General features: G+C 41.0%; 1 protein-coding gene and 1 long non-coding RNA gene across 3 annotated transcripts in view; one reads left to right on the top strand and one right to left on the bottom strand.

The window, feature by feature from the left end:
- EIF2AK3 (eukaryotic translation initiation factor 2 alpha kinase 3) overlaps positions 1–23,666 on the bottom strand; it is a 69,200-nt gene that overhangs the window by 6,159 nt on the left and 39,375 nt on the right. The window contains exons 9-15 of one of the 2 annotated variants that reach the window (XM_040496803.1): positions 22,320–22,540; positions 21,863–21,975; positions 18,128–18,250; positions 13,878–14,027; positions 12,106–12,883; positions 7,650–7,817; positions 1,950–2,051 (exon numbers count right to left, since the gene is read on the bottom strand). In XM_040496803.1, coding sequence (XP_040352737.1) covers positions 1,950–2,051; positions 7,650–7,817; positions 12,106–12,883; positions 13,878–14,027; positions 18,128–18,250; positions 21,863–21,975; positions 22,320–22,540 — 1,655 coding nt within the window. The remainder of the gene's footprint in view (positions 1–1,949; positions 2,052–7,649; positions 7,818–12,105; positions 12,884–13,877; positions 14,028–18,127; positions 18,251–21,862; positions 21,976–22,319; positions 22,541–23,666) is intronic. The other variant, XM_040496804.1, reaches the window with a different exon arrangement.
- On the top strand, positions 10,376–10,921 carry LOC121044480 (uncharacterized). The gene is made up of 2 exons (XR_005797321.1): positions 10,376–10,490; positions 10,738–10,921. It is a non-coding gene; the product is annotated as an uncharacterized LOC121044480 (long non-coding RNA).

Genomic DNA, 23,666 nt, shown 5'->3' with positions numbered 1-23,666 from the left:
GAACGTTTTCATCACCCCAAAAAGCAGCCCGTTAAACAGCCCCTCTCCATCCCCATCTACCCCCAGGTCCTGACAACTACGGATATGCTTTGTCTGTATAGATTTACATATTCTAGATATTTCACATCAGTGGAATCCTACAACAGGTGGCCTTTTGTGTCTGGCTTTGCACTCAGTGTAACACTCTCGAGGGTCATCGGTGGTGTAGCATTTGTCAGTGTTTCATTTCCTTTCGTGGCTGAATAACATTCCATAGCACAGGCACACCACATCATTTTGTTTTTCATCAGCTGACTCACATTTGGGTTGTCTCTACTTTTTGGCTACTATGAAGATGCTACTGTGAACACTTGCATGCAAGCAAGTCTGTATGTGGACCTATGTTTTCCTTGCTTTTGGGGAAATACCCAGGTGTGGGACTGTTGAGTCATGTGTAACTCTATGCTTAATTTTCTGAGTAACTGACAAACTGCTTTCCCCAGTGGCTGTACCATTTTTCATTCCTACCAGCAAAGGTATGGGACTTCCAATTTCTCTATATCCTTTCTAACATTTGTTATTTTGTTTTGTTTTGTTTTGTTTATTACAGTTGTCACAGATGGTGTGAAGTAGTATCTCATTGTGATTTTGATTTGTATTTTTTTGTTGCATTTGATTTGTATTAATTTGTATTATTTGTATCCCTTCTTTGGCGAAATGTCTATTCAAGTCCTTTGCTCATTTTTTAATTGAGTTGTCTTTTTGTTCTTGAATTGTAATAGTTCTTTGTATATTCTGAACACTAGACCTTATCAGATCTATGGTTCACAAACATTTTCGCCCATTCTGTAGGGGATTTTCACTTTCTTGACAGAGTTCTTTGATATACTTGTAACAACATAAATTTTGATGCCGTATGATTCTGATTCTTTACATATGTTGGACCTGTTTCATATCTTTCTAGAAGTTTTTAGAGTGTTCTGAAATTTAGCCATCCCGGTTTTTTAATTTTCTTCTTTTTTTCCCATTTATTATACAGAGTACTTGGTAGGTCCTTTTGGTTAGAAAATATGAGCCCTTTGATACTATGTGAGAACTGTATCCTCTTCTACCATGGACAGGAGTCAATAAATAAGATCTAAAACGGATACAGAAATGGTGATAAGAACAAACTTTAGAAATATGGAGGTAAGTACTGGGGATAGCAGTTAGAAAAGTTGAGGGTGACCACTTATGAACAATGGGGGGAAATGTGACAATGGCCTCCTTTTAAAAGACTTTCAGTAGTTGGGGCACCTGGTGGCTCAGCTGGTTAAGCATCTGACTCTTGATTTCAGGTCAGGTCATGATCCCAGGGTCGTGGGATGGAGCCCCTCGTAGGGCTCCGCGCTGAGCGTGCAGACTGCTTGGGATTTTTTTCTCCCTCTTTCTCTCTCTCTCTCTCTCTCCCTCCCTCTCTCACTGCCCCTCCCCCACTCGTGTTTGCCTGCTCTCAATCTAAAGCTTAAAAAAATTTTAAAGACTTTCAGTAGTCTTCCTTAAAAGCCATGGTCATGGCTTATTTTCAGAGAAAAAAAACATTAATTATGCTTAATTTGCCAGTTTTTAAGTGTATGAGTGTGTGGCCACTTGCCCTCAGAAAAACTCTTTTCTGACCAAAGACCACCGTCACTCCCTCTCCGCCCCCATTACTCGTGGTCCTAGTTTTGCACTTATTACAAATTGACTGAGGGTAGGATATTGTTAATGATGAATTTAAGCAACAAGGAATCATCAAATAATTTTTGAAAACTGAGCTTTAAATGGAAGTAAACAGTCTACAAATCATCCCTGTAAAGCTCATGTGACCTTTTCACTTACAGTCAACTAGTCTGATGGTATCCAGAATAAGTTACTCTCCTTTTAAAATCCTTTCTTTTGTAAACTTGAGTATTTTCTTTTTGCATCTTTTCTGAGTAGGGGGAACTTACCCTGACTCTCTCCATCTGAGTGCTGAATGGGTACAGCAGTTCAAACAGAATGAGGCCTAAAGAAAAGATGTCCACTTTATGAGAGTAGTTGCTTCCATGAATCTGCAATCCCATATAAAGAAGAGATATTAGAAAAAAATTAACAGAGGTCATACAAAATTAATACAGCCTTAGTGAATCCCAAAGTTGACCTAGTCACTTCTTGGTTTAAACGTAATCGTATGGGTAAAAACGTCAGCAAAGAGTTAATAATCACTCCCAGCCTCTTTTCTTCAACTCACCACAGCAAGAGTAATTAAACTACTCAGCATTACAGAAGGAAAGCCCAGGTACCGCTCTGAGATACGCATCAGTAAAACAGGCCCCGAAGAAACCTGGAGCCTTGCAGTGCTAAAAAAAGTTTGTGGGAGCCAGTAAAAGCTGCTCAACTACCCTCGAGGTGAAGATTTTCAAAGCCAACACTATCTCAAGCAGATCTCTCATTTCTAATCATCTTAGACCTCACCCATTTTTATGAGAAAATCTTCATTACTCCAAACCACTAATCAACTGTGGTTAGCCCTCATTATGGTACTTAATTGTGGCCTGCTTTGCATTCTTAGTTGTATTTTACATGCGTATATTTCTTATTGTTCACAACTAGATTATAAAGTCCTGGAGGGAAGGAAACTGCCGCTTTTGTGTTCTCACCATCAGGCACTGGGCTAAGTATAGAGAAGGCCCTCAATAAAAACTTATTTGTTAAAATGAACAGACGAATTACAGCCCAACTGCTCCATAAAACAAAGCCTCGTTCAAATTAAAAGTGACTTCCCCGGACTTAGAAGAACCCTTTTACGTGTGAAAATCACTCTAGGCAGAGAACTTCACATTTGGCAAACATTAGAGAAGGGCGTTACTCTGAAAGCACTCCATGGTGGCATTTCTTTTTTTTATTTTTATTTTTTAACGTTTTTTATTTATTTTTGAGACAGAGAGAGACAGACCATGAACAGGGGAGGGTCAGAGAGAGAGGGAAACACAGAATCGGAAGCAGGCTCCAGGCTCCGAGCCATCAGCCCAGAGCCCGACACGGGGCTCGAACCCACGGACCGCGAGATCGTGACCTGAGCTGAAGTCAGACGCTTAACCGACTGAGCCACCCAGGCGCCCCCATGGTGGCATTTCTTAATGGGGGACTCGAAGCCCTCTCCCACCTCCTACGTGGCAGCTGACACCAGCCTCCCAGGCTCCTTCTACCAGCCAGCCTGCCTCTGTGTGTAAAGAGTATCAGCTCGGGAGAGTGTCAATGCCAACATTGGTGACATTACCTTTCCCTCTTCCCTTCCCTCTTCCCTTTGGGGGGTTGGAAAGTATTCCAAACTCCCCAAACTCTTCAAAAACAGAGCTTCTAGGGCTACAGTGAAAAGGACGCCCTCACACACTATTTGGAAAATAACACACCTTCATGAAAAGCAACTTGGCAGAAAGCACTGACTTCCATTTAATAGTCCTATTTTATTTCATCCACCCAAAGGTAGGTGGAAATGGGGAGATCTGTACGCAGGGATAGTTATTTAAGTAATACTCCTAATAGCAAAACTTGTAAGTAAGTAACTAAAATGCCCAAAACGAACATTGAATAAATTGCTTCACAGAGAGAATACTATATACCCAAAGCTATTTTCTAAAAACATTTAATAATGTGGGAAATGCTTAATTTTAATATTTTATCCAAAATCTTATGGACTAGAATCTCAAGTTTCTTTTCCAAAATAAAGTATGTATAAATACGTGTTGTAAAGGGTGTATACATATACAGAAAAAAGAAATAAGAACCACTGTTGATGTTTTAGAGATTTTTTAGTAAGTGATTTTAAATTTTTCTTTATACATTCCTAGATATCCTACATACAGAATAGATCGATATATAAGGAGGGGGAAAAAGTATGATTACGTACATTTAAAAAACAATGTAGCTTCACGATCTCTACAAAAAGTGATCACACAAAGTGATCTCTACAAAATATCTAAAAATTAAGGAATTAAGTGTAAAATCTCAAGAGGGGTAGAATATAATATAAATATACCCTTTGAGAGTTTATCACGGTGCAATATTAGAACTTGGACCGTATTTCTTGGTAATTACAACCAAGAAAAAAGTAGCTGGTCTCTGCTCACTTATTTTCTCCTAGAAGGGTAAAAAAAATTGAGAGCTTTGATAAAATATATTTTAAAACAATTTAACACAGCTTCTGAAACTTGGTTAAGACAATTCATACAAAGTATTCTGCGAGACTTTTAAAGGGACATTTTTTGTTTTTAAATTTTTTGGGTAACATTTATTTTCTGAGAGACAGAGCATGAGTAGGGGAGGGGCAGAGAGAGGGAGACACAGAATCCAAAGCAGGTTCCAGGCTCTCAGCTGTCAGCACAGAGCCCGACGCGGGGCTAAAACCCACGAACTGTGAGATCATGACCTGAGCCGAAGTCAGACAGTTAACTGTTCTTTTTTGTTTTTTGTTTTTATATATATATAAAGGGACATTTTAGGAGCACCTGGGTGGTTCCGTGGGTTAAGCATCTGACTCTTGTTTGGCTCAGGTGATGATCTTGCAGTTTGTGAGTTTGAGCCCCACACGGGGCTCTGTACTGACAGTGTGGAGCCTGCTTAGGATTCTCTTTCCTGCTCCCTCTCTCTGCCCCTCCCCTGCTCTCTCTCTCTCACACTCTCTTTCACAATAAGTAAATGAACATGTTTAAAAAAAATAAAGGGACATTTTATAAAGTGACAGTGTCTATATTGAAGAGTGTATAATATAGAATAACAACAAGGTAATTGTTAAGAGAATTAAGACTATTTTTAACTACCATATTTTCACTGCAGTGTCAATGGCAAAATTTCTCTGGCTATCCTTGATTTCTAGTATCTTCAACAACAACAAATATGATATCATTTATGATTGATCTCTTCCTTTCTCAGATGGCAGCCCTTTCCTCCAACAAACACACACCCACATGTGCGCACGTGAGCACACGCATCAGCCGCAAGCCACAATCCAGTCACAGCACAGCAGTGTGGGGTTAGCTGAGTCCATCTAGTGTCTATGTTTCCACTGACATTCATACTCACTCATCCTATCACGGTTGTAGGTGTTCGGGATAAAGTAAAACAAGAGAAAAATTAGGTCTCTCTTCTGATAGCTCGTATTTTAGAGGGGAGGAAAAAATTTCAGAGAGTTAGAAATGCTGTGAGAAGCATAAACAGTACAATGGGATAGATCCTGACAAGGAGTGGAGGGAGAGTCATCTCTTTCAAAGGGTGTCTGGGGGCAGGGGTGGAATGGGATATTGTACAACAGTTAAATATTCTTCCTTCTCAAAGGCAATTCCTATGACTGGTCTCTGATATAACCTTCCAAAGATCATCTAATCCACAGATTCTCAAAGTCTGGCCTACAGATCCCTGAAGATCCCAACATCCTTTCAGGAGGCCTGCAAGGTCAGGACTATTTCCATACTCCTACTAAGGTATGATTTGTCTCCTCTCTATGTTGACATCTGCACTGTGGGAAGCTTAGCGTGAATCGAGGCAGCCACACCGAGCTGTACCAGTGGTAATGATATTCTTCGGTGCCACATACAGTTAAACAACAACAAAAAAGGCAGTTTCCCTTAGAATGTCTTTGCTGAAGCAGTAAAAATCCTTAATTGTATTACATCTCGACCCTTAGGTACCTATCTTTATAATGGTCTGCATGACAAAATGGGAAATATTCATAAAACATTTCTGCTCCACACCCAGGCCTAGTGGTTGTCTCAAGAGAAAGCGACTGTGCAGTTGTTGGAGTTGTAATATAAACTGGTTGCTTTTCACCTGCCTCCTTAGCACAGCAGGCAGCGCGTCAGCCTCATAAACTGGTTGCTTTTCCCATTTTGTCACCATTTTGACTTGAAGCAACAACTGGTCGACAAACTATGGTTATTCCAACTTGGTTACCTGACAGGCATTTTCTTTCTTTTTTTTTTTAATTAAAAAAAATGTTTATTTTTGAGAGAGAGAGAGAGAGAGAGAGAGAGAGAGAGACAGAGTGAGAGTGGGGGAGGAGCAGAGACAGAAGGAGACAAAGAATCCAAAGCAGGCTCCAGGCTCTGAGCTGTCAGCACAGAGCCCGATACGGGGCTCGAACTCACAAATGGTGAGATCGTGACGTGAGCTGAAGTCTGATGCTTAACCGGCTGAGCCACCCAGACGCCCGAGACATTTTCTTACAGGTGAACAAAGTGAGATTGGCACTTCAAGGTAAACTGACAGTGTTTGTGGCTAATGATAAAAACTGAGCTTTGGCATGAAGTCAGAGTTTGGGAAAATTCATATTCACCATGGGGGCTTCTTAATGTCTAAAGCCTTTTCTAGTGAGACTGGTAGAGATATTAATCCAAGTTATTTTTTAAAATACTAGATAATGACTTGTGACAACTTTTGGAAAAGTTGCATAACGTAGGGAACCGACAGTTTTCAAGTTACCAACACACAATGTGACAAAATCATGCAACAGCGAAAGATCCTTTCAAAGTACAAAAAGGACCAAGGACGTTACAGTAACAGAATACAAACGTTTAGTGGACACGGTTTTAGACTCCACAGGGCAAATGACTTTTAAGAAACTATCACTTACTAAGTTTTGATGCACTACCAAAGACAAACCCTCACAATTACCTGAAAATGCTATTAAATACTCCTCCCTTTCCAACTATGTATCCGTGTGAGGTCCGATTTTCATTTCCTTCAGCCAAAATAACACAGTGCAACAGATTAAATGCAAAATCAGATGTGAGAATCTGGCTGTTTTAAGTCCGATAAGATTTGCAAAAAATGTACACAAATGCCACTCTTCTTGCTAACTTGTTTTTGTTTTGGAAAATACTTATTTCTCATAGAAATGTCTTTGAGATGCGATGGGTTCAATATTGCTATTTTTATGAATTTCTCAATATTAACCTCTAACTTGGCAAATATTGATAGGTAAGATCCCATAAGAAAAACTCTTGGGTTCTCAATCACGTTTACAAGTATAAACAGGTATCGAGACCACAAAGTCCTAGATCGGCTGTCGCAGAAGCATCTGTAAGCCTGTGAGTATGGTTAGCCTGGTGGTGGTTGTGCATGCTTCTCTGATGCTCTCGGGATGCCCTGCTCCCACTACTCTTCTAGGCCCTGTCCGTTCTCAGTGCGTGTCCTTGGGAGACTAAGCATACCACAAGGCAACACATCCTAGCCCATCTACCACTAGTTCCTGCCCTGGTACATTCTAGAAGTTGCTTGTGAATTACTGGAATGAGCAGCCCAGTACAGTACTCTGGCTCTGGCTGGCTCTGAAACCAGTTTCTACATAGTTTACACAAGATGAACTGGAGTTACGTTTGGGAGAGGGGCATTCCAAGTCTTTTTCTAAATTTCCGGTTACTGTCAGGTTTTGGTGCAGGGGTGAGTGTGTTTTATGCGCTGTATTTTTCTTAATTCATCCCCAACTCAGGTTGTAGAAATGGCACCCTAGCTGTGCTGTCTATGAATACTACTACCAGTTTCCATGATTTTCAGATTTTATTGTATTGGGTATTTTGAAGAGAATGTGGATGGAGATTCCTGGGGCTCATCTAGTTTGTGGCCATTCTAACTGAAAATCCATTTTCAATTCAGAAAGAAAACAAAAAACTTGCCTGCTCTGGGCTCATATACAGTTTGGTCCCTACTTGTCCTGTGTGTCTGGCACATGCTGGCATTGGGGTCAGAACCATCTGCTCTTCCTCATCCTGGTCCATTGCAGTCACTAGTCCAAAGTCTCCGACCTTGACCACATCGTCCACTGTAAAGAATATGTTGGAAGGCTGGAAAAAATAAGATAAAGGTATGGTGGGTGTATATGGAGAAGAAGAGAACTGAAGAGAATTATTTAAATGACTGTAGAAGATATATACAAGAAACTAGATAGTCTCAAACATGTTTCTCTTTAAAATGGACTAATATAAAAATAAAAGCAATCATCCAATGTTGAGTAAGGAAAAGGGAGGGGTGACAAAGGGAGCTAGCATTGATTGAACATCTATTTAAACTCTTAGAGATTCACATTCTCCAGGACCCAGTCCTCAATCTCAGTATTCTGGACTCTCCTTGGGCAGGCTTTTTATGTTTATGACTTAAGCCATGATAGTTAACAGTAATAATAACAGCAAAGGCATACACAACACTGGTAATGCACCAGTTCTAAAGCAGTTCACCACTACTGGGGTGCCTGGGTGGCTCAGTCAGTTAAGCGTCTGACTTCAGCTCAGGCCATGATCTCACAGTTTGTGAGTTCGAGCCCCGCATTGGGCTGTCTGCTCTCAGCGCAGCACTCTCTGCTGTCCGGAGCCTGCTTTGGATCCTCTGTCCCCCCCTCTCTCTGCCCACCCACCCTGCTCATGCTTTCTCTCTCTCTCTCAAAAATAAACAAAAATTAAAAAAAAAATAAAGCAGTCTACCACTATTAACTCATGTAATACTTACAACCGTATTAGTCCTTTTAGACCCCCATTTTACAGATATGAAAACTGAGGTCCAGAACAATTAAGTAAATTGCCCAAGGTTACCCATCTAGCAAGTGGTGGATCAGGGATTCAAACCCAGGAAATTCAAGTTCAAGTTTCCCTAAGAAAAAGACTTCTGGTTCACTGCCACAAGGCCAGCATTCAGGACAATCATTGCCCTATGGTAGCTCATCACTTCTATTTGATGAATGAATAAAACAGACTGACCTTTGGGTTTGTGTCTGAGAGGGGGAAGTAGGCTACCAAGGAGAATAAGAGCTCTTCACTACTACCTTGTGCTGCCTCTTCTAATACCCTAGGCTCCCATATACTCCCAGACCACTGTCCTGAGTTCTAAACCCTCACATACAACTATTTGTGGGATATATCCAACCAGATTTCTTGTGGGTTCCTCCAACTGCCCGTGTGAAATACATCATCGTTCCTTCAGCACCTATGCTAACCCTGGCTAACATAAACACTGTCGAAGCCCTTGAAATAAGGAGAAAGGAAGTCATTTAGCTCATGACATTGAATGTCACTGGGCCTCCAACACTGCTAAATAACATTTTACTCCGGGGCGCCTGGGTGGCGCAGTCGGTTAAGCGTCCGACTTCAGCCAGGTCACGATCTCGCGGTCCGTGAGTTCGAGCCCCGCGCCGGGCTCTGGGCCGATGGCTCAGAGCCTGGAGCCTGTTTCCGATTCTGTGTCTCCCTCTCTCTCTGCCCCTCCCCCGTTCATGCTCTGTCTCTCTCTGTCCCAAAAATAAATAAAAACGTTGAAAAAAAAATTTAAAAAAATAAATAAATAAATAACATTTTACTCCTAAACTGCAAAATACGATTCTACAGTTTCGACTCTGAAGCAGTAAGTTATTGCACAAAACCCAAAGTCTACAGTAATGGCATCCTGCTCTCCCCCAAATGACTCCATGTGAGAGACAACAATAGACTGTGCTGCCTTAGGTTTCATCTTTCTGCCTCCCTGCTTCTTTTCTGGGGTCAGTTGTTATTTACTAAACACTGTAACGGACTTTTTTTTTTTTTTTTTTTTTTGGTTTTCCAGCATCTCCCCCTGTGCTTCCACCAGAAATATCCTGACTTGCCTTGGGGAACTCCCTTCTTCCCAAGTGTGCACCAACCCCCGTGGTTCGTGTGGAAGTTGTCCTGAGGCTACTACCCCAGAGGTTATATAAGCCAGTCACATGGTTCCATCCCCTGGCTAGGAGACTGGGTTAGGGGTGGATATGTGTCCTTGACTTATCAATTAGAAAGAAACCCAGGATTTCTGATGAATATTGGGGGAAAGAGATACTTTTGTTCCCATGCCCTATCCAACGACCCTCAAAGACTTACAACATGAAGCCCTGAGAACTGCTGATACCTATCCTGAGACCGTGAAGGGAAACCATGCCTGAAAATGGAAACACGAAATGGCGATGGGGTAGGGCCAGGTTCTGCCTCTACATCTCTTGGTCCTAGATCAAGCTTCACCTGAATCTTGGATAGTTCAGTTATATGGCCAATACATTTCCTTTTTGGTTAAATCGGTACAAATGCTTTTTTCCCATAAACAAAAGAATATTACAAATAAAATGGTATGAGCGTACAGAATGTGCCAGACATTGTACTAAGGAACTAACAAGTGAACAAAACAGACGTGGAAACCAAAGGATAAATAATACAAGTGTGATGAGAATTTAAAGGAGAAACACCAGGTTCTATGAGGACACAGTATACCTGAGGAACTGCGAAAAGCCCAGTGTGAAGCCCCAGCTAGAGAGAAGAGACTAGAAGCCTGGAGAACTGGGGGATGGGGAGCGCCAATGACAAAAACTGGGCAAGGAACAAAAGCTGGGGAGTGGAAGGGCCGCAAGGTTTAACATGGCTCAGAGCCTTGGGTCAGAACGAACAGAATGCAGACCTTTTTTACACTGGGAATAAAAATTGTGGGAGTAATTTTTCTGGCACACTGGAAGTCTTTAAAAACAAAAGGTCTTGGGGCGCCTGGGTGGCGCAGTCGGTTGAGCGTCCGACTTCAGCCAGGTCACGATCTCGCGGTCCGTGGGTTCGAGCCCCGCGTCAGGCTCTGGACTGATGGCTCAGAGTTTGGAGCCTGTTTCTGATTCTTTGTCTCCCTCTCTCTCTGCCCCTCCCCCGTTCATACTCTGTCTCTCTCTGTCCCCAAAATAAATAAACATTGAAAAAAAAAATTAAAAAACAAAACAAAACAAAACAAAAGGTCTTTACAAAGGAACAGACTTTTTGATTTCTAGAAAAACTAAGGGGAAATTGGAATTATTTTGGTGGATAGACAAACGCAGAAAAAACCTTTAGACAACACTGTGGCATTAAACAAATATTCACTAATATCTCATTAACATTATAAAATCGGCAGAAGGATACATCATCAGTGAAAACATAATTACATTGCCTTTCAACTTGGAATCTTGTGTGTACAGTAAGTGCTAAGTACAAGAAGAATGTGTTTCTAACCAGATGATAAACGTTTACCGTATTCAAATAGCCAGCACCCTTTGGTTAAGGGGATCTGGCTTCCTGGAAGTTGTCTTCTCCCTTTCAACCAAAAGAAATCATCTCTGAACTTTTCTTACAGTGCAAAATAACTCCTGCTCATCAGTTTGGGCCCACCCTAAAAATCACTGAAGCACAGTGATTATATATACCTCAATAAGGATCACTTTGGAAAAGAGGAACTATTCCTAATTCTTATCCCTGTTATTCCAAACTCTTAAAACATATTCAAGGATTAAAAAAACTACTGGTGATTTGAGAAGAAAATAACTTGTCCAAGTAGCTACTTTGGTGCCTGAAACAAAAGTGTGTGGTCACGTGCAACAAAACTGAAAATGGCTGCAATCAATAATTTTAGCTACTTCGTCATCAGGAGAGTATTTATATATTCCCTACACATGTGCTGATTGATGATCGCTGTGAGCGTATGGAATACGGCCGAAATTAGCCAGGTAAAAGTTCCATATACTTATTTCAGAGACACACATTGAAGAAATATTGAGTATTTTAGCAAGAATCTTATAGAATTTAGCATATCATATTGCCACAATATTCAATACCGTATATACCAAAAATAGAATCAAAGTTTTTAGAGCTAGAAACAATCATGTGGCTATTTCCTTTCTTTCCCCATCCAGCTTCTCACACCCTTCCCCAAATGGCTAATGCGGAACCTATGTCTGCCCTTCCTTCGTGGGTCCTTTCACCAGGCTACTCTGGGGCCCTCTGGAACTTATGTCAGGGTTACCCAAAGCCATAGGAAAAACAGGGTATATCTGCTCAGGGTGGATTGGTCCTTTTCATCAGGAGGACCGGGAATACTTTTTACTGTAAAATGAACATAAGCACATTATAGAGGACAGGGTATGCTCTGCCCGAAGTTTTCAAAACACAAGACTTCTTTTTGCAGAGGTTCCTTCAGGCTATTTCCCCTGACCTCTGCTCCCTTCTCTGATGCCTTTACTCTCCTTTGCCCGAGGGCACTTCAGTTAGAGACCGACAAATATCGAAAGAACTGCTCTCAATCACAGAATGTCAGACTGAAACCCCTGGGCGGTGTTCCCCGAATACAGACCTTGAGGTCCCTGTGCATGAGCCCTTTACTGTGCAGAAACTCGACGGCCTCTGCGATCTGCAGGAAGATGTGCAGACACATGCTCCTCTCTCTCTCCTCTATGGTGCACCGACTGTTCATCCAGTCTTTGAGGTTTTCCTTTCTGCACAGCTGCATCTGAATGTAAAGATATACCTTCGGTGAACTGGGCTGGAGCTTTTCTGCAGTGTTTTTAGTGAGATCTAAACTCAAAGTGGTCGGTCTTGGAGGAGAAATAGAGAAGGTAGGTTCGGAAGAAGATTTGCTACTGGAATGCTTGAAAGGAGTCAGTTTATTAGCACAATGGTTGCCAATATGCAGGCGGTCAGTTTTGTGCTCTTCTTTCCTGGATGCATTATCGCAGCCAGAATCTTCAAACACTATAGAAGAGGATGTTCGCTCCCTTGACCTTCCATAAAGGGAAGCTTCAGAAGGACAAAGTTCAAAGGAGTGCCCCTCCTCATTGCCGTCCATGGTACCGTCTTCCATATCACACTCTGTAAGGCAACTGTCCTGGAGGTTGTAGGCTGCATCCACTGATTCGCTGGTATCTCCGTGGTTTGTTCCTGATAATTCCAGTGGAGAGAACTGGCTCTCAGATGAACTTGTCTGGCCACAGGAAATCCCTACTGAAAAAGACCTCCTTTGTGAAGAAGGAGCTATGATCTCAATATGTTCCTTTGTAGAGAAAGGGTCCATTCTGCGTATTTTAACGGATGGTCCATCCACTGGACTAGGAGAGCTGAGTGGCCAGTCTGTGCTACAAGTGGGAGAGATACAAAGGGAAGAGAGGGAGTATGTGCTGATTAAATTATGTGAACTATACTCTTTATTCTAAAAGCTTCGTCTGTAAGAAAGCCAGTTACCAAATGACAAACAACACACAGATTAAATAAAAACATGCTATATGTGACAAAGGACAGTCATATTCCATCCATTTCTTCTAAGAAATTTAAATTGGAAAGCTTCGTTTTATACTCGAAGCCATTATCTGTTGTGCCAGAGCAGCCAAGGCCTTTATGCAAAACACAAGGCACTGAGGGCCCACCAAAGACAGGATTCCTCAGCGGCCGTGATTCTGAATCCCTCGTCCACACTGGGCCAGCAGCTCCCAGGGCCTTGAGCTGAGGATCACCTCACTGGGTCCTTCCATGGTTTGGCTACTGACTGCGTCTATAACAAGTGCCACCTGAACAAATGGCTTCATGTGGATCTGGGGCTGTGTTTGGCACACGTAGGCTGGGATTTAATCCCAGCTATTTGGTGAACAGTCTGTCTGCAGCCTGCCTCTTCTTCGTTCTCATTTAATCCTTTTTACAAGAGCCTTCTTTCCCAAGATATAGGAATTATCTGCAGTAAGTTTAAGTATTTTTAGCTGCAAATACGTATAACCTACTTCGAAAAAGAGTTGTGACTTGTTAACTACTGAGAAACTAAACATCTAAAATTTAAAAAAACTGGAGACAAAAGCAGACAATCTCTCTTGATGAGAAAAGCCAACGTAAATCCCTCAGTGATTTACAATTTGTAGAGCCCTATCTACAAAGAATTTCAAAAATTCAGGTTCTAAAAAATAAACTTTTCAATTAACAAGTGGCTAGAGAATGTTCTAAAACATGACAGAGAACAGCAGTTTTTCCTAAAACAAACAAACAACACACATCTCTAGTTACAGAAATGATATTTTATTCACAGAAGGAAAAACTAGCCTAAAAGGAAGTGCTAGTTTTTAAGTCTATGTCTAACCAAGTTACCTTTCATCTTTCAGCCAGATTTCATCCATTTTTTCTTGCCACTTCTCTGGTGGTGCCTCCAACCAAGCATTGAAATATCTTACAATTCCTGGATGGTCAAGCTTGGCTAAGGCTTTAACTTCTCGCATTACCTTTTCCCGAGCCAATTCCCTGAAATATAGAAAAAAGACAACACTGAAGGTTGCTCTTATCTGAAAAAGTAATCGTATCTAATAGTAAAAAATAAGAAAATAAAAATCTCTCTTGAATGTAAAATTAGAAACAGAGGAGTTAGGGGCTCCTGTGTAGCTCGTCAGTTAAAACTCTGACTTTTTATTTCGGCTCAGGTCACAATCCCAGGGTCATGGGATTGAGCTCCATGCTCAGCACGGAGGCTGCTTACGATTCTCTCTCTCTGTGTCTCTCTCTCTGCCCCTCTACCCCATTCATGCACTCTTTCTCTTAAAAAAAAAAAGAAAAAGAAAAAGAAAGAAAGAAAGAAATGAGTTAGCCTAGTGGCACAATTCTAAAAATCCACGTGGTAGGTTTTATATTTTAAAAAATACACGTATTTTATGGGCACCTGGGTGGCTCAGTCGGTTAAGTGTCGGACTTCATCTCAGGTCATGATCTCACAGTTCGTGAGTTCGAGCCCCACATCCGGCTCTGCGCTGACAGCTCAGAGCTTGGAGGCTGGACCCAGCTTCAGATTCTGTGTCTCCCTCTCTTTCTGCCCCTATCCCTGCTCATGCCCTGTCTTTGTCTCTCAAAAATAAATAAACATTAAAAACAATTTAAAAAATACATGTTTTTAGTTTTTTTTCTTCTAAAAATAAATGCTACAGACATATCTATTGTCTCTTGGATGACTAAAAATGAATGACTACAGACCGTTAAAGATTAATGTTTAATGTTTGTTAAATCAATAAAAAGAGGAATAGGTGTTAAGTATTCAGAAAAGGGAGCTCAGAATGGCAGCTGAGGAGGATGGAGAACAAACACACTGGTACATACATAATTGGCACAGCACATATTATGATGCAAAAAACCTGTATTACCATGTTTGTTTGAGGCAAGTCTCACATACTGAATATCACAGGCAATGAAGTGTATTAGAAAAGTGTCTGCTGGGTCGCCTGGATGGCTCAGTTGGTTAGGTGTCTGACTCTTGGCTCAGGTCATGATCTCAAGGTTTGGGAGTTCAAGCTCCACATCAGGCTCTGTGCTGACAGCGCATGGGATTCTCCTGCTTGGGATTCTCCCTCTCCCTCTCTCTCTCCCCCTCCCCAGCTCACGCTGTCTCTGTCTCTCTCAAAATAAATAAGTAAAAGTGTAAAAAAATTTTTAAAAAAGAAAAGCATCTGGATTCGATTTTCTGCTGTGACAGCTTTTCTGATGGATCTAATCTCACATATCTAGGGATCCCACTATCACCTGAAACAACATAATGAATGCAAGTGACGTCCTCCTCTCTCCCCAGGAGATGGATGGCCACTCCCACTCTGCCCTCTGTGCTTGGCTGTTGTTGTCCTACTCTCCCAATCTGAGAATCCTGCTATATTTTTGAATTCTTCAACTTCTAGGTCCCCACCTTCAGTTACCAAGTCCTATCAGCTCTTCCTTTTCAATTCATTACACTCATTCGTTTCTCACCCGTCCCCACTACTGCGCACAAATGTTCCACATCTTAGGACTAAACTTACAAAAAAAAAAAAACAACAACCCCAAAACACCCAAACCTAAAACCTAACAAACATTTATCTCTGACCCTTTCCTCATGTCAGCCACTTATACGTACCACCTCCAGAGCCACCTCCACTTTGATCACGTCACCTCTCTACTCAAAGACCCAACTGTCTACGAAACAAAGTCTAACCCCCTTGCTTGGCATGTAAGGTCCTGAAACCCACATCTTACATCTCCTCCACACTCCCCCATCCTTACCCTTTACTCCACCCACGCCAGAATGCTCACTGTTCTCTGTGCCACCTCCAAGTGCTTTCCCTAGAGCCCTTCTCGGGCCATCTGTGTAGTGAGACATCCCTCCCTCACACATCCGTCTACTGAGAGACAGGCTACTCTTGAACACCCAGCCCAGATGTCACCACCTCCATAAAGCTGGCCTTCCTTGATTTCAGCTACATCTGCACTTTTGTCATGGGAAGCTATTTACTAATCTAGGCCACCAGGTAACAGTCTTCCTTGTATTGTAATTATCTGTATATACACAAAATTATTTTGTATGTACACAAAAGCTTCGAAGAGTTATTGGTTCTCGGGGACAGAAGTTTTGCTTAATTTCATATCCTACGTGGTAACTTACACATATGAATATGTAAACTACTCAAAAATTATATATCAAAGAGAAGAATTAGTCACATAGTACACAAATCCATCCCAGTCCTGTGTCCCTATCTGTTGGACAGAATGTTTAACTACCAGTTACAAGGACACTGAGCAATCAGTGCACATTTAATCCAGAACCAATAGGAGCATGCTAAAATAGATGGAAAAGAAGGCATTACTCAAAGGCAATCATCTTAAGCATGACACTGTTCTGAGTCAGAAATCCTACTTCCAGGAATCTATCCTAAGGAAGCAGATGTGGTAAAACATTTATATTAAGGATGAACAAGGGGCGCCTGGGTGGCTCAGTCGGTTAAGCGTCCAGCTTCGGCTCAGGTCATGATCTCGCAGTTCGTGAGTTCAAGCCCTATGTCGGGCTCTGTGCTGACAGTTCAGAGCCTGGAGCCTGCTTCGGATTCTGTGTCTCCCTCTCTCTCTCTGTCCCTCCCCCACTCACACTCTGTCTCTGTCTCTTTCTCTCAAAAATAAATAAACATTAAAAAAATAAACATTTAAAAAGACAATTAAATAAATAAAGATGAACACTGCAAAGCTGTTTTTAACTACAACAAATTTGAAACACAAATGTTTAAAAAAAAAAACAAAAAAAGGAACAGTTAAAATATTTCACATGTATCAGTTGAACTATCATCCAGCCATAAGATACTTGTAGTATATTTTAGCATTTTAATAAAATACTCTTAATAACATGTAAAACACCAAGAATTAAATGAAGGAAGCAACAGATAAAACTGTACTGTACTGGTAACTATGCTACTAAGAAAGTAAATTTATGATCAGACAAAAAAATCAAAAGGAAACACCCTAAAATGGTAATAATATTTCTGGGGAGAAAAGACACAAATGAGTTTTATTTTTTTTTATTTTTATTTTTTCCAACGTTTTATTTATTTTTGGGACAGAGAGAGACACAGCATGAACGGGGGAGGGGCAGAGAGAGAGGGAGACACAGAATCGGAAACAGGCTCCAGGCTCCGAGCTATCAGCCCAGAGCCTGACGCGGGGCTCGAACTCACGGACCGCGAGATTGTGACCTGGCTGAAGTCGGGCGCTCAACCGACTGCGCCACCCAGGCGCCCCACAAATGAGTTTTAATAACTTTCTCTGTTTCCCACAATAAATACATTATTTCTAAATGGTGCTATGTAGTAAAGTCTACAGTCATCATAATTCATTGTGGGAAAGCCCTGAGTGGTTAAGAATCAAAAACAAGGGCAGATTTTCTAAGTAGAGACAAAGCAATCTCAATAGATCACCCCAGGGCGTCTGGGTGGCTCAGCTGATTGAATGTCCAACTCTTGGTTTTGGTTCAGGTCATTATCTCACAGTTTGGGGGATCGAGACCCATACTGGTCTCTGTGCTGAAGGTGTGAAGCCTGCTTGGGATCCTTTCTCTTTCTCTCCCTCTCTCTTGCTCATGCTCTCTCTCTCTCTCAAAATAAATAAATAAACATTAAAAAAATAAATAGATCACCCCTTTTATTAATCTTTTTTAAATTTTTTTATTTTAATGTTTTATTTATTTTTTTTTTTTGAGACAGAGAGAGAGACAGAGCATGAGCAGGGGAGGGGCAGAGACAGAGGGAGACACAGAATCGGAAGCAGGCTCCAGGCTCTGAGCTGTCAGCACAGAGCCCGATGCAGGGCTCGAACTCACGAACTGTGAGATCATGACCTGAGCTGAAGTCGGATGCTCAACTGACTGAGCCAGCCACCCAGGCGCCCCTAGATCACCCCTTTTAGACAGCTGGTTACCTGGTAGCCCTCAGAAGCTAAGATTCAGAAGGTCAGAAACTATGTTTCCTATAGGATCTATGGAGTATAGGAAGAAGGATGTATTGCCTGTGGGATGAGTAAGTAATATGGTCCTAGCTCCAGGTTCATTATCAGTGCCCCTCCCTTACCTGTTGGGGAGACGGATTCTCTTGATAGCATAATTGCAGTCATCAACTTTATTTCTGGCTTCAAAGACAACTCCAAACCCACCGCGTCCCAGGCACTGAACCGGCTCAAAATCTGTTAGATATCTTTAAAAAAAAAAAAGAAATTTTAATAAGGTAATAGTTCAATCTTATTTTATGATGTATAAAAAATGTCTAAACTCTGTAAGTCTTATAGAACTTATTTTAATAGAAAGTGTAGGGTTTGTGTTTTTTTTTTTAATTATTTATTTGAGTAAATGCTAACCCCAACGTGGGGCTTGAACTCATGACCCTAAGATCAAGAGTCACGTGCTCCACCAACTGACTCAGCCAGGTGCCCTCAGAGTGTAGTTTAAATTCTACTACTAGCATTCTTTGTTCTTCTGTTTATATAAATGAAGCAAACCCATTCTAATTTTTTCCAAGAAAATGTATAAAAAATAAAAAAGTTCCTGTTTAGTTGGGAATCACCTGTTAATCACTTGTTTTTATAGCAACCACACTACTGATCTAACCTGTCTGATACTTTCCATCACCTACCAAAATATTCCATCCTTAATTCTCTAAACTTCTGCCTCCTGTGGCATTCTGCACTCAATGAGAAAAACACAGTTTAATCCTATGTCAGTGCATTTTTATGGCAAAAAATGTAATCAATCCTATTATATTTAAGTGTTTTTTTTGTTTTTTGGGGTTTTTTTGGCCAGAAATCTTTCTAGGAACCAAAGATGTCTGCAATTGGCTGGGATGCCTCCTGAGTCAGTGTGCTCATCACCGGCTAACTCAGCATCTGTGACTTAAAGGCCGGGCTGCACACTGTAGTCTGGTCTCCCTTCCGCGCCCGACCTCACCGCTCTGTGCTGTGTTCCAGCCAGCCTGCACGAGGTCTCACAACTTCGGCACTTCTGCTTCTGCTATTTGCTCTGCTGAGATGGCCTACTTCTTTGTACTTAATGAAACTCTTGTTTTTCCTTCATTCTGCTCATCTCGCCATTGCCGTAGGGCCTTCCTACACCCCTGTCTTAATGTTCTCATAGCACTGTTCACACAGTACTCTGAACAACTTAAACGTAATCTCGGTATTTTGCAGTTATTCGTACTCAGCTCACTCTCCCCACTGCCGCTGAACTGTGGTGGCCTTGAATACAGAAAAGCATTCTTGTTTCTCTTTGTATTTCCAGAGGCTGAGCTTACCTGGCAAACAGAAGATCTAACAAATATCTATCGAACAATATACGAAAAAATAAATGAATGCATGCATGCCTGCTATGAAGTTGTTCTCCAGGCAGATGGGGAGTAGTTGAATTAGATTAGATTATCTTTAGTGTCTCTCATAAGGCTAAGTTTATTACTTTATGATTTGCACACTCCTATTAATTTAGTAGCTGGCTCAGCTGGCTAGAGCACAGAGTTAAGGAGGAGAGGCAATTGATCCAAATCCTCCATGGGCCAATTACCTTCACAGAGAATGAAGAACAATACTCTGTATCCCTAAAAATAGCTAGTCAAGGCACTTTGGTACAAATCCATCTCCCCGGCTACAAAGCCCATTGAAATCCATACCCTACTTCTGAAGGGCCAATTGACTTTTGCCCTATATTAAAGAAAACATCCATATGAAAATAAATATATCGGGGCGCCTGGGTGGCGCAGTCGGTTAAGCGTCCGACTTCAGCCAGGTCACGATCTCGCGGTCCGTGAGTTCGAGCCCCGCGTCGGGCTCTGGGCTGGTGGCTCGGAGCCTGGAGCCTGTTTCCGATTCTGTGTCTCCCTCTCTCTCTGCCCCTCCCCCGTTCATGCTCTGTCTCTCTCTGTCCCAAAAATAAATAAAAACGTTGAAAATAAATATATCATCTGAAATGAGAGACATCTTATTTAAGATTATAGACTCTATAAAGGTAAGTATCATCATGCCTAAGGTCCCAACTGACAAATCACAAAGTTGGGTCTTGAACTCATGACTGGAACCAGAGCTCAGGTTCTTTATAATGCCTACAATATAGTAGGCATTCAATAAGCATTAGGTATTATTATAGAGCTTATGTATTTGAAAAACAATCAGCTGTACTCTCCATATTGAATAAAGTTAAAGGAAAATAAAGTCTAATTCAATTTCAGAGTACATTATTCTAATTCTCTTCACAACAGCCTTACAGATATATATGCTTATTCACTAATCCCCATTCCTCCCTGTGTTTACCTAATTCTTCCTTACTCACAATCTAAGGTTCAATGAAAATGTGACCATATGACATTTGGCCAATGAAAATGGTCGTTTAGGACAACCTCTTCTCCACTTACAGAATCATCACAACCAGACTGAGTCATTTATAGTTCACGGCTTTTTTCTTGTATGTTTCCGTTTTGCCCCGTATTATCTTCTCTCATAGATTTTAAGCCCCTTCAGGATAGGACTAGTCCTTTTGTTTTTCCCAAAGCCTGGAATACTTTCCTGTGCTCGGTTGTTTAGAGTAAATGTTGAATGAACAATGAATGGCTTCAGTAGTGGACTCTACCCGATGAAGAGCTGTTGGGTCCCTAGTTCGCTCCCTCTCTCTACCTGCTGGTGTTGCTGTCCACTGACATATTGGTTAGCCTCTTTATTAGAAGGGTACTAAAGCCTTTGCCACTTCTTAGTCACCTAGTAAATTCTCCTTTGGGCAACTTGTAGCTAAACCAAATTGATTACAGTCAATTCTCCATTTGTCATAATACAGTATGAATGCACCGTAGATCAATTAGGTCCACAGATAAAGTATCACATGTTTTAGCTGTAATTTTCAATCTTTCTGTCATCAAATCATTACCCTAGGTATTGAACAGTGAGGTTCTGTATCTCTTCCTTGTTTCCATATTACCAAGTGTTAAGTATGATATCAAAACAAAGGGAAAACACAGAAATAAACCATGTAATTGAAAAATGAACCACAGTACCATTCCCTGTACCACAAAGCATAAAAAACTATATACCTAATAGATGCTAACAGATTCTCCCTTTTATTTTACTTTCAAATTATTTGAATTGCCTACTTTTTAGGTGACTCACCTCCCTCTTCTATTTTTAAAAATGACCTATTGGTGCATTCCCCCCATTTTTCTATTTCTTATTCTAGACAGAATAAGGATGAAATAAATAATTGAGGATTAAGTAACATATAGAGATTTATACCATACTCTAATAACACAATAACAATTTGGTACTATTAATGACGAGCCCAGTACGTGGTAGATCCTCCATAGCTAAATTAAGTTCTGGTAAGAACTTAATTTGGCGGCTGAAATTCTGAACTTCTATAACACTCTATTTTTATCTTTCTTAGGGTACATACCACTTTGAATAAGTTTAAGTTACTTGAGGGTTAAATCTATGTTTTACTTACCTGGACATTTGTGCATTAAAAAAAAAAAGTTAGGGGCACCTGGGTGGCTCAGTGGGTTAAGTGTCTGACTTCGGCTCAGGTCATGATCTCACCGTTTGTGAGTCTGAGCCCCGCATCAGGCTCTGTGCTGTCAATGCAGAGCCTGCTTCAGATCGTCTGTTCCCCTCTCTCTCTGCCCCTCCCTCGCTTGTTCTCATTTTCTCTCTCTCTCTCTCAAAATAAATACACTAAAAAAAAGTTAAACAGGATCTTAGTTTAGAGGTCATTTCTTCTGTGATTCCAACAGTTGCCACCAGAAGCTGCACCACACACACATATACTTTATGGTAAGACTTACCGCGATATATACCCAGAATTTTTTATGTCATTCCAGCTACTGTCCTTGGCGTCTCCACTTACAGAATCATATTTACTTTCAGTCTGACACTGAGTTTCCGATTCCTTCCTTTGCTGGCAAGGTGGGGAGAAAAACCACTGTCAAAACTGAACTGGAGTTAGCTGACTATCTTAAACTATAAAGTAACGTTAAAAAGGTAAACAATATGGGCAAAAATAAGCGTATTGTGAGAACACAAAATGCAGCATTTCCTTGGTCAGTGGGAAGTGAAGCGGCAGGGGTGCGAGACAGATTGCAGTGGGTTGAGGAGCGAAGGGGTCGTAGGTCAGTGGACAGGAAGGGATGGGCAATAATGATTTCATGGTAAAGCTAAGTAAATGCAGTACCCTCTTCCCCACCCCCACACATTATTTACCCCACACTTTGAGATACATTAGAATTCTAAAAAAGGTCTTACTCTGTGAGGATGAGGATGGAAAAGCCTCCGCACGATAAAAGTTGTTGCTATGATACAAAATAGAATGGTTCCGACTATCTCTTTCCACCAGTGTAAGAGGAGAACGGGATCCTTTTTGCGAATGTTCTTGTTGTAATTTGGGTTATCGAGAAATCGGACCGTGATCTGTGTGCTCCGTTTGCTCCTCTCCCTCTTGTAGTATGGTAGGTAATAACCATTATCTTCAAAAACAAAGGTTAAAAAGTTTTTTTTTTAAAGATAAACCAATATAGAGCCACCTTTAATTGTTAAAAAATTCTCTATTTTCCTGTCCCTTCTATCACCAGTTCCTTTCATTAAAGTTCCATCTCTTCTTTAACACATTTCAATAGCCTCATTACCCTACTTTTTCTTTTTTCTTATACAAACCTATTTTCCTTTATTCCATAAGCATCACAGATCTTCTTTGTACTGAATAATAAGACTAGAAAGAAAGCTTAAGGGCCACCCCATTCATTACCTCATTAAATAATTCAATTCTTTAAATTCGGGAGAGTTAGACAGTACTCAGTCTTCCTCCAAGGATTTTAAACTTTACTTCCATTTAGACACCAATGAAATACCATCAGTCATTCTTCGCAAACTGAAAAGAAAACATCTCCAACGCGCTCATTGGTTCATTTCACGCTGTCAGAATGAGGTTGTCCTGGGAAGCAACCTGTCTTTTTGGCTTCTATTTTGTACCACGTGGACAGACTACACAATTCTCTCTTACCTTGTGTTCTGATCAGCATCAGATAAAGACTGATGTTTCTAGGTCAGAGCCTTCTGTTTTTGTCAATTTAAATTCTACAATAACTTCCCAGTTCCAGCATCTAGGGTGACTGATGAGGAATCTATGCTTTGGCCTAATGCAGATTTGAGAGTTTTTCTTAACATGTAACTGTTGGGAATACTTTCATATCTAAATACATCCTAACTTTAAATACCCAGGAATGTATTTCATGTCAAATTTTACCTCCTCTTACTTTTGCGCTAATTTCCCCTGTCGAAGGACAAAATTAACATCCCCTCATTTTATAGCATTTCACACAGTATTATGGGAAACATCTGTTTTCTTCATTATCCAGGCTGATATCATGTAGTTTATATTAAATAGGCTTTTAACTAAATGAGAGCTAATCACCAGAATGAATGCTTATTGAATACTATTTGCAGGACACCCTGCTAGCTAAGACTGTATGTGTATTATCTATCTCATTTAGGCCTCATAACAGCCCAGTAGATAAATACTAGGATTACTATCCTCGCTTTACAGATGAAGGAACGAAGATGCAGATAAGCTGGGTGTGCCCAACCTGGTGTCAG

This window comes from Herpailurus yagouaroundi, unplaced genomic scaffold (assembly GCF_014898765.1).
Source record: "Herpailurus yagouaroundi ecotype Mexico unplaced genomic scaffold, PumYag 188, whole genome shotgun sequence".
In the NCBI taxonomy this organism is placed as follows: domain Eukaryota; kingdom Metazoa; phylum Chordata; class Mammalia; order Carnivora; family Felidae; genus Herpailurus; species Herpailurus yagouaroundi.
This window is presented reverse-complemented; position numbering and strand designations above follow the sequence as displayed.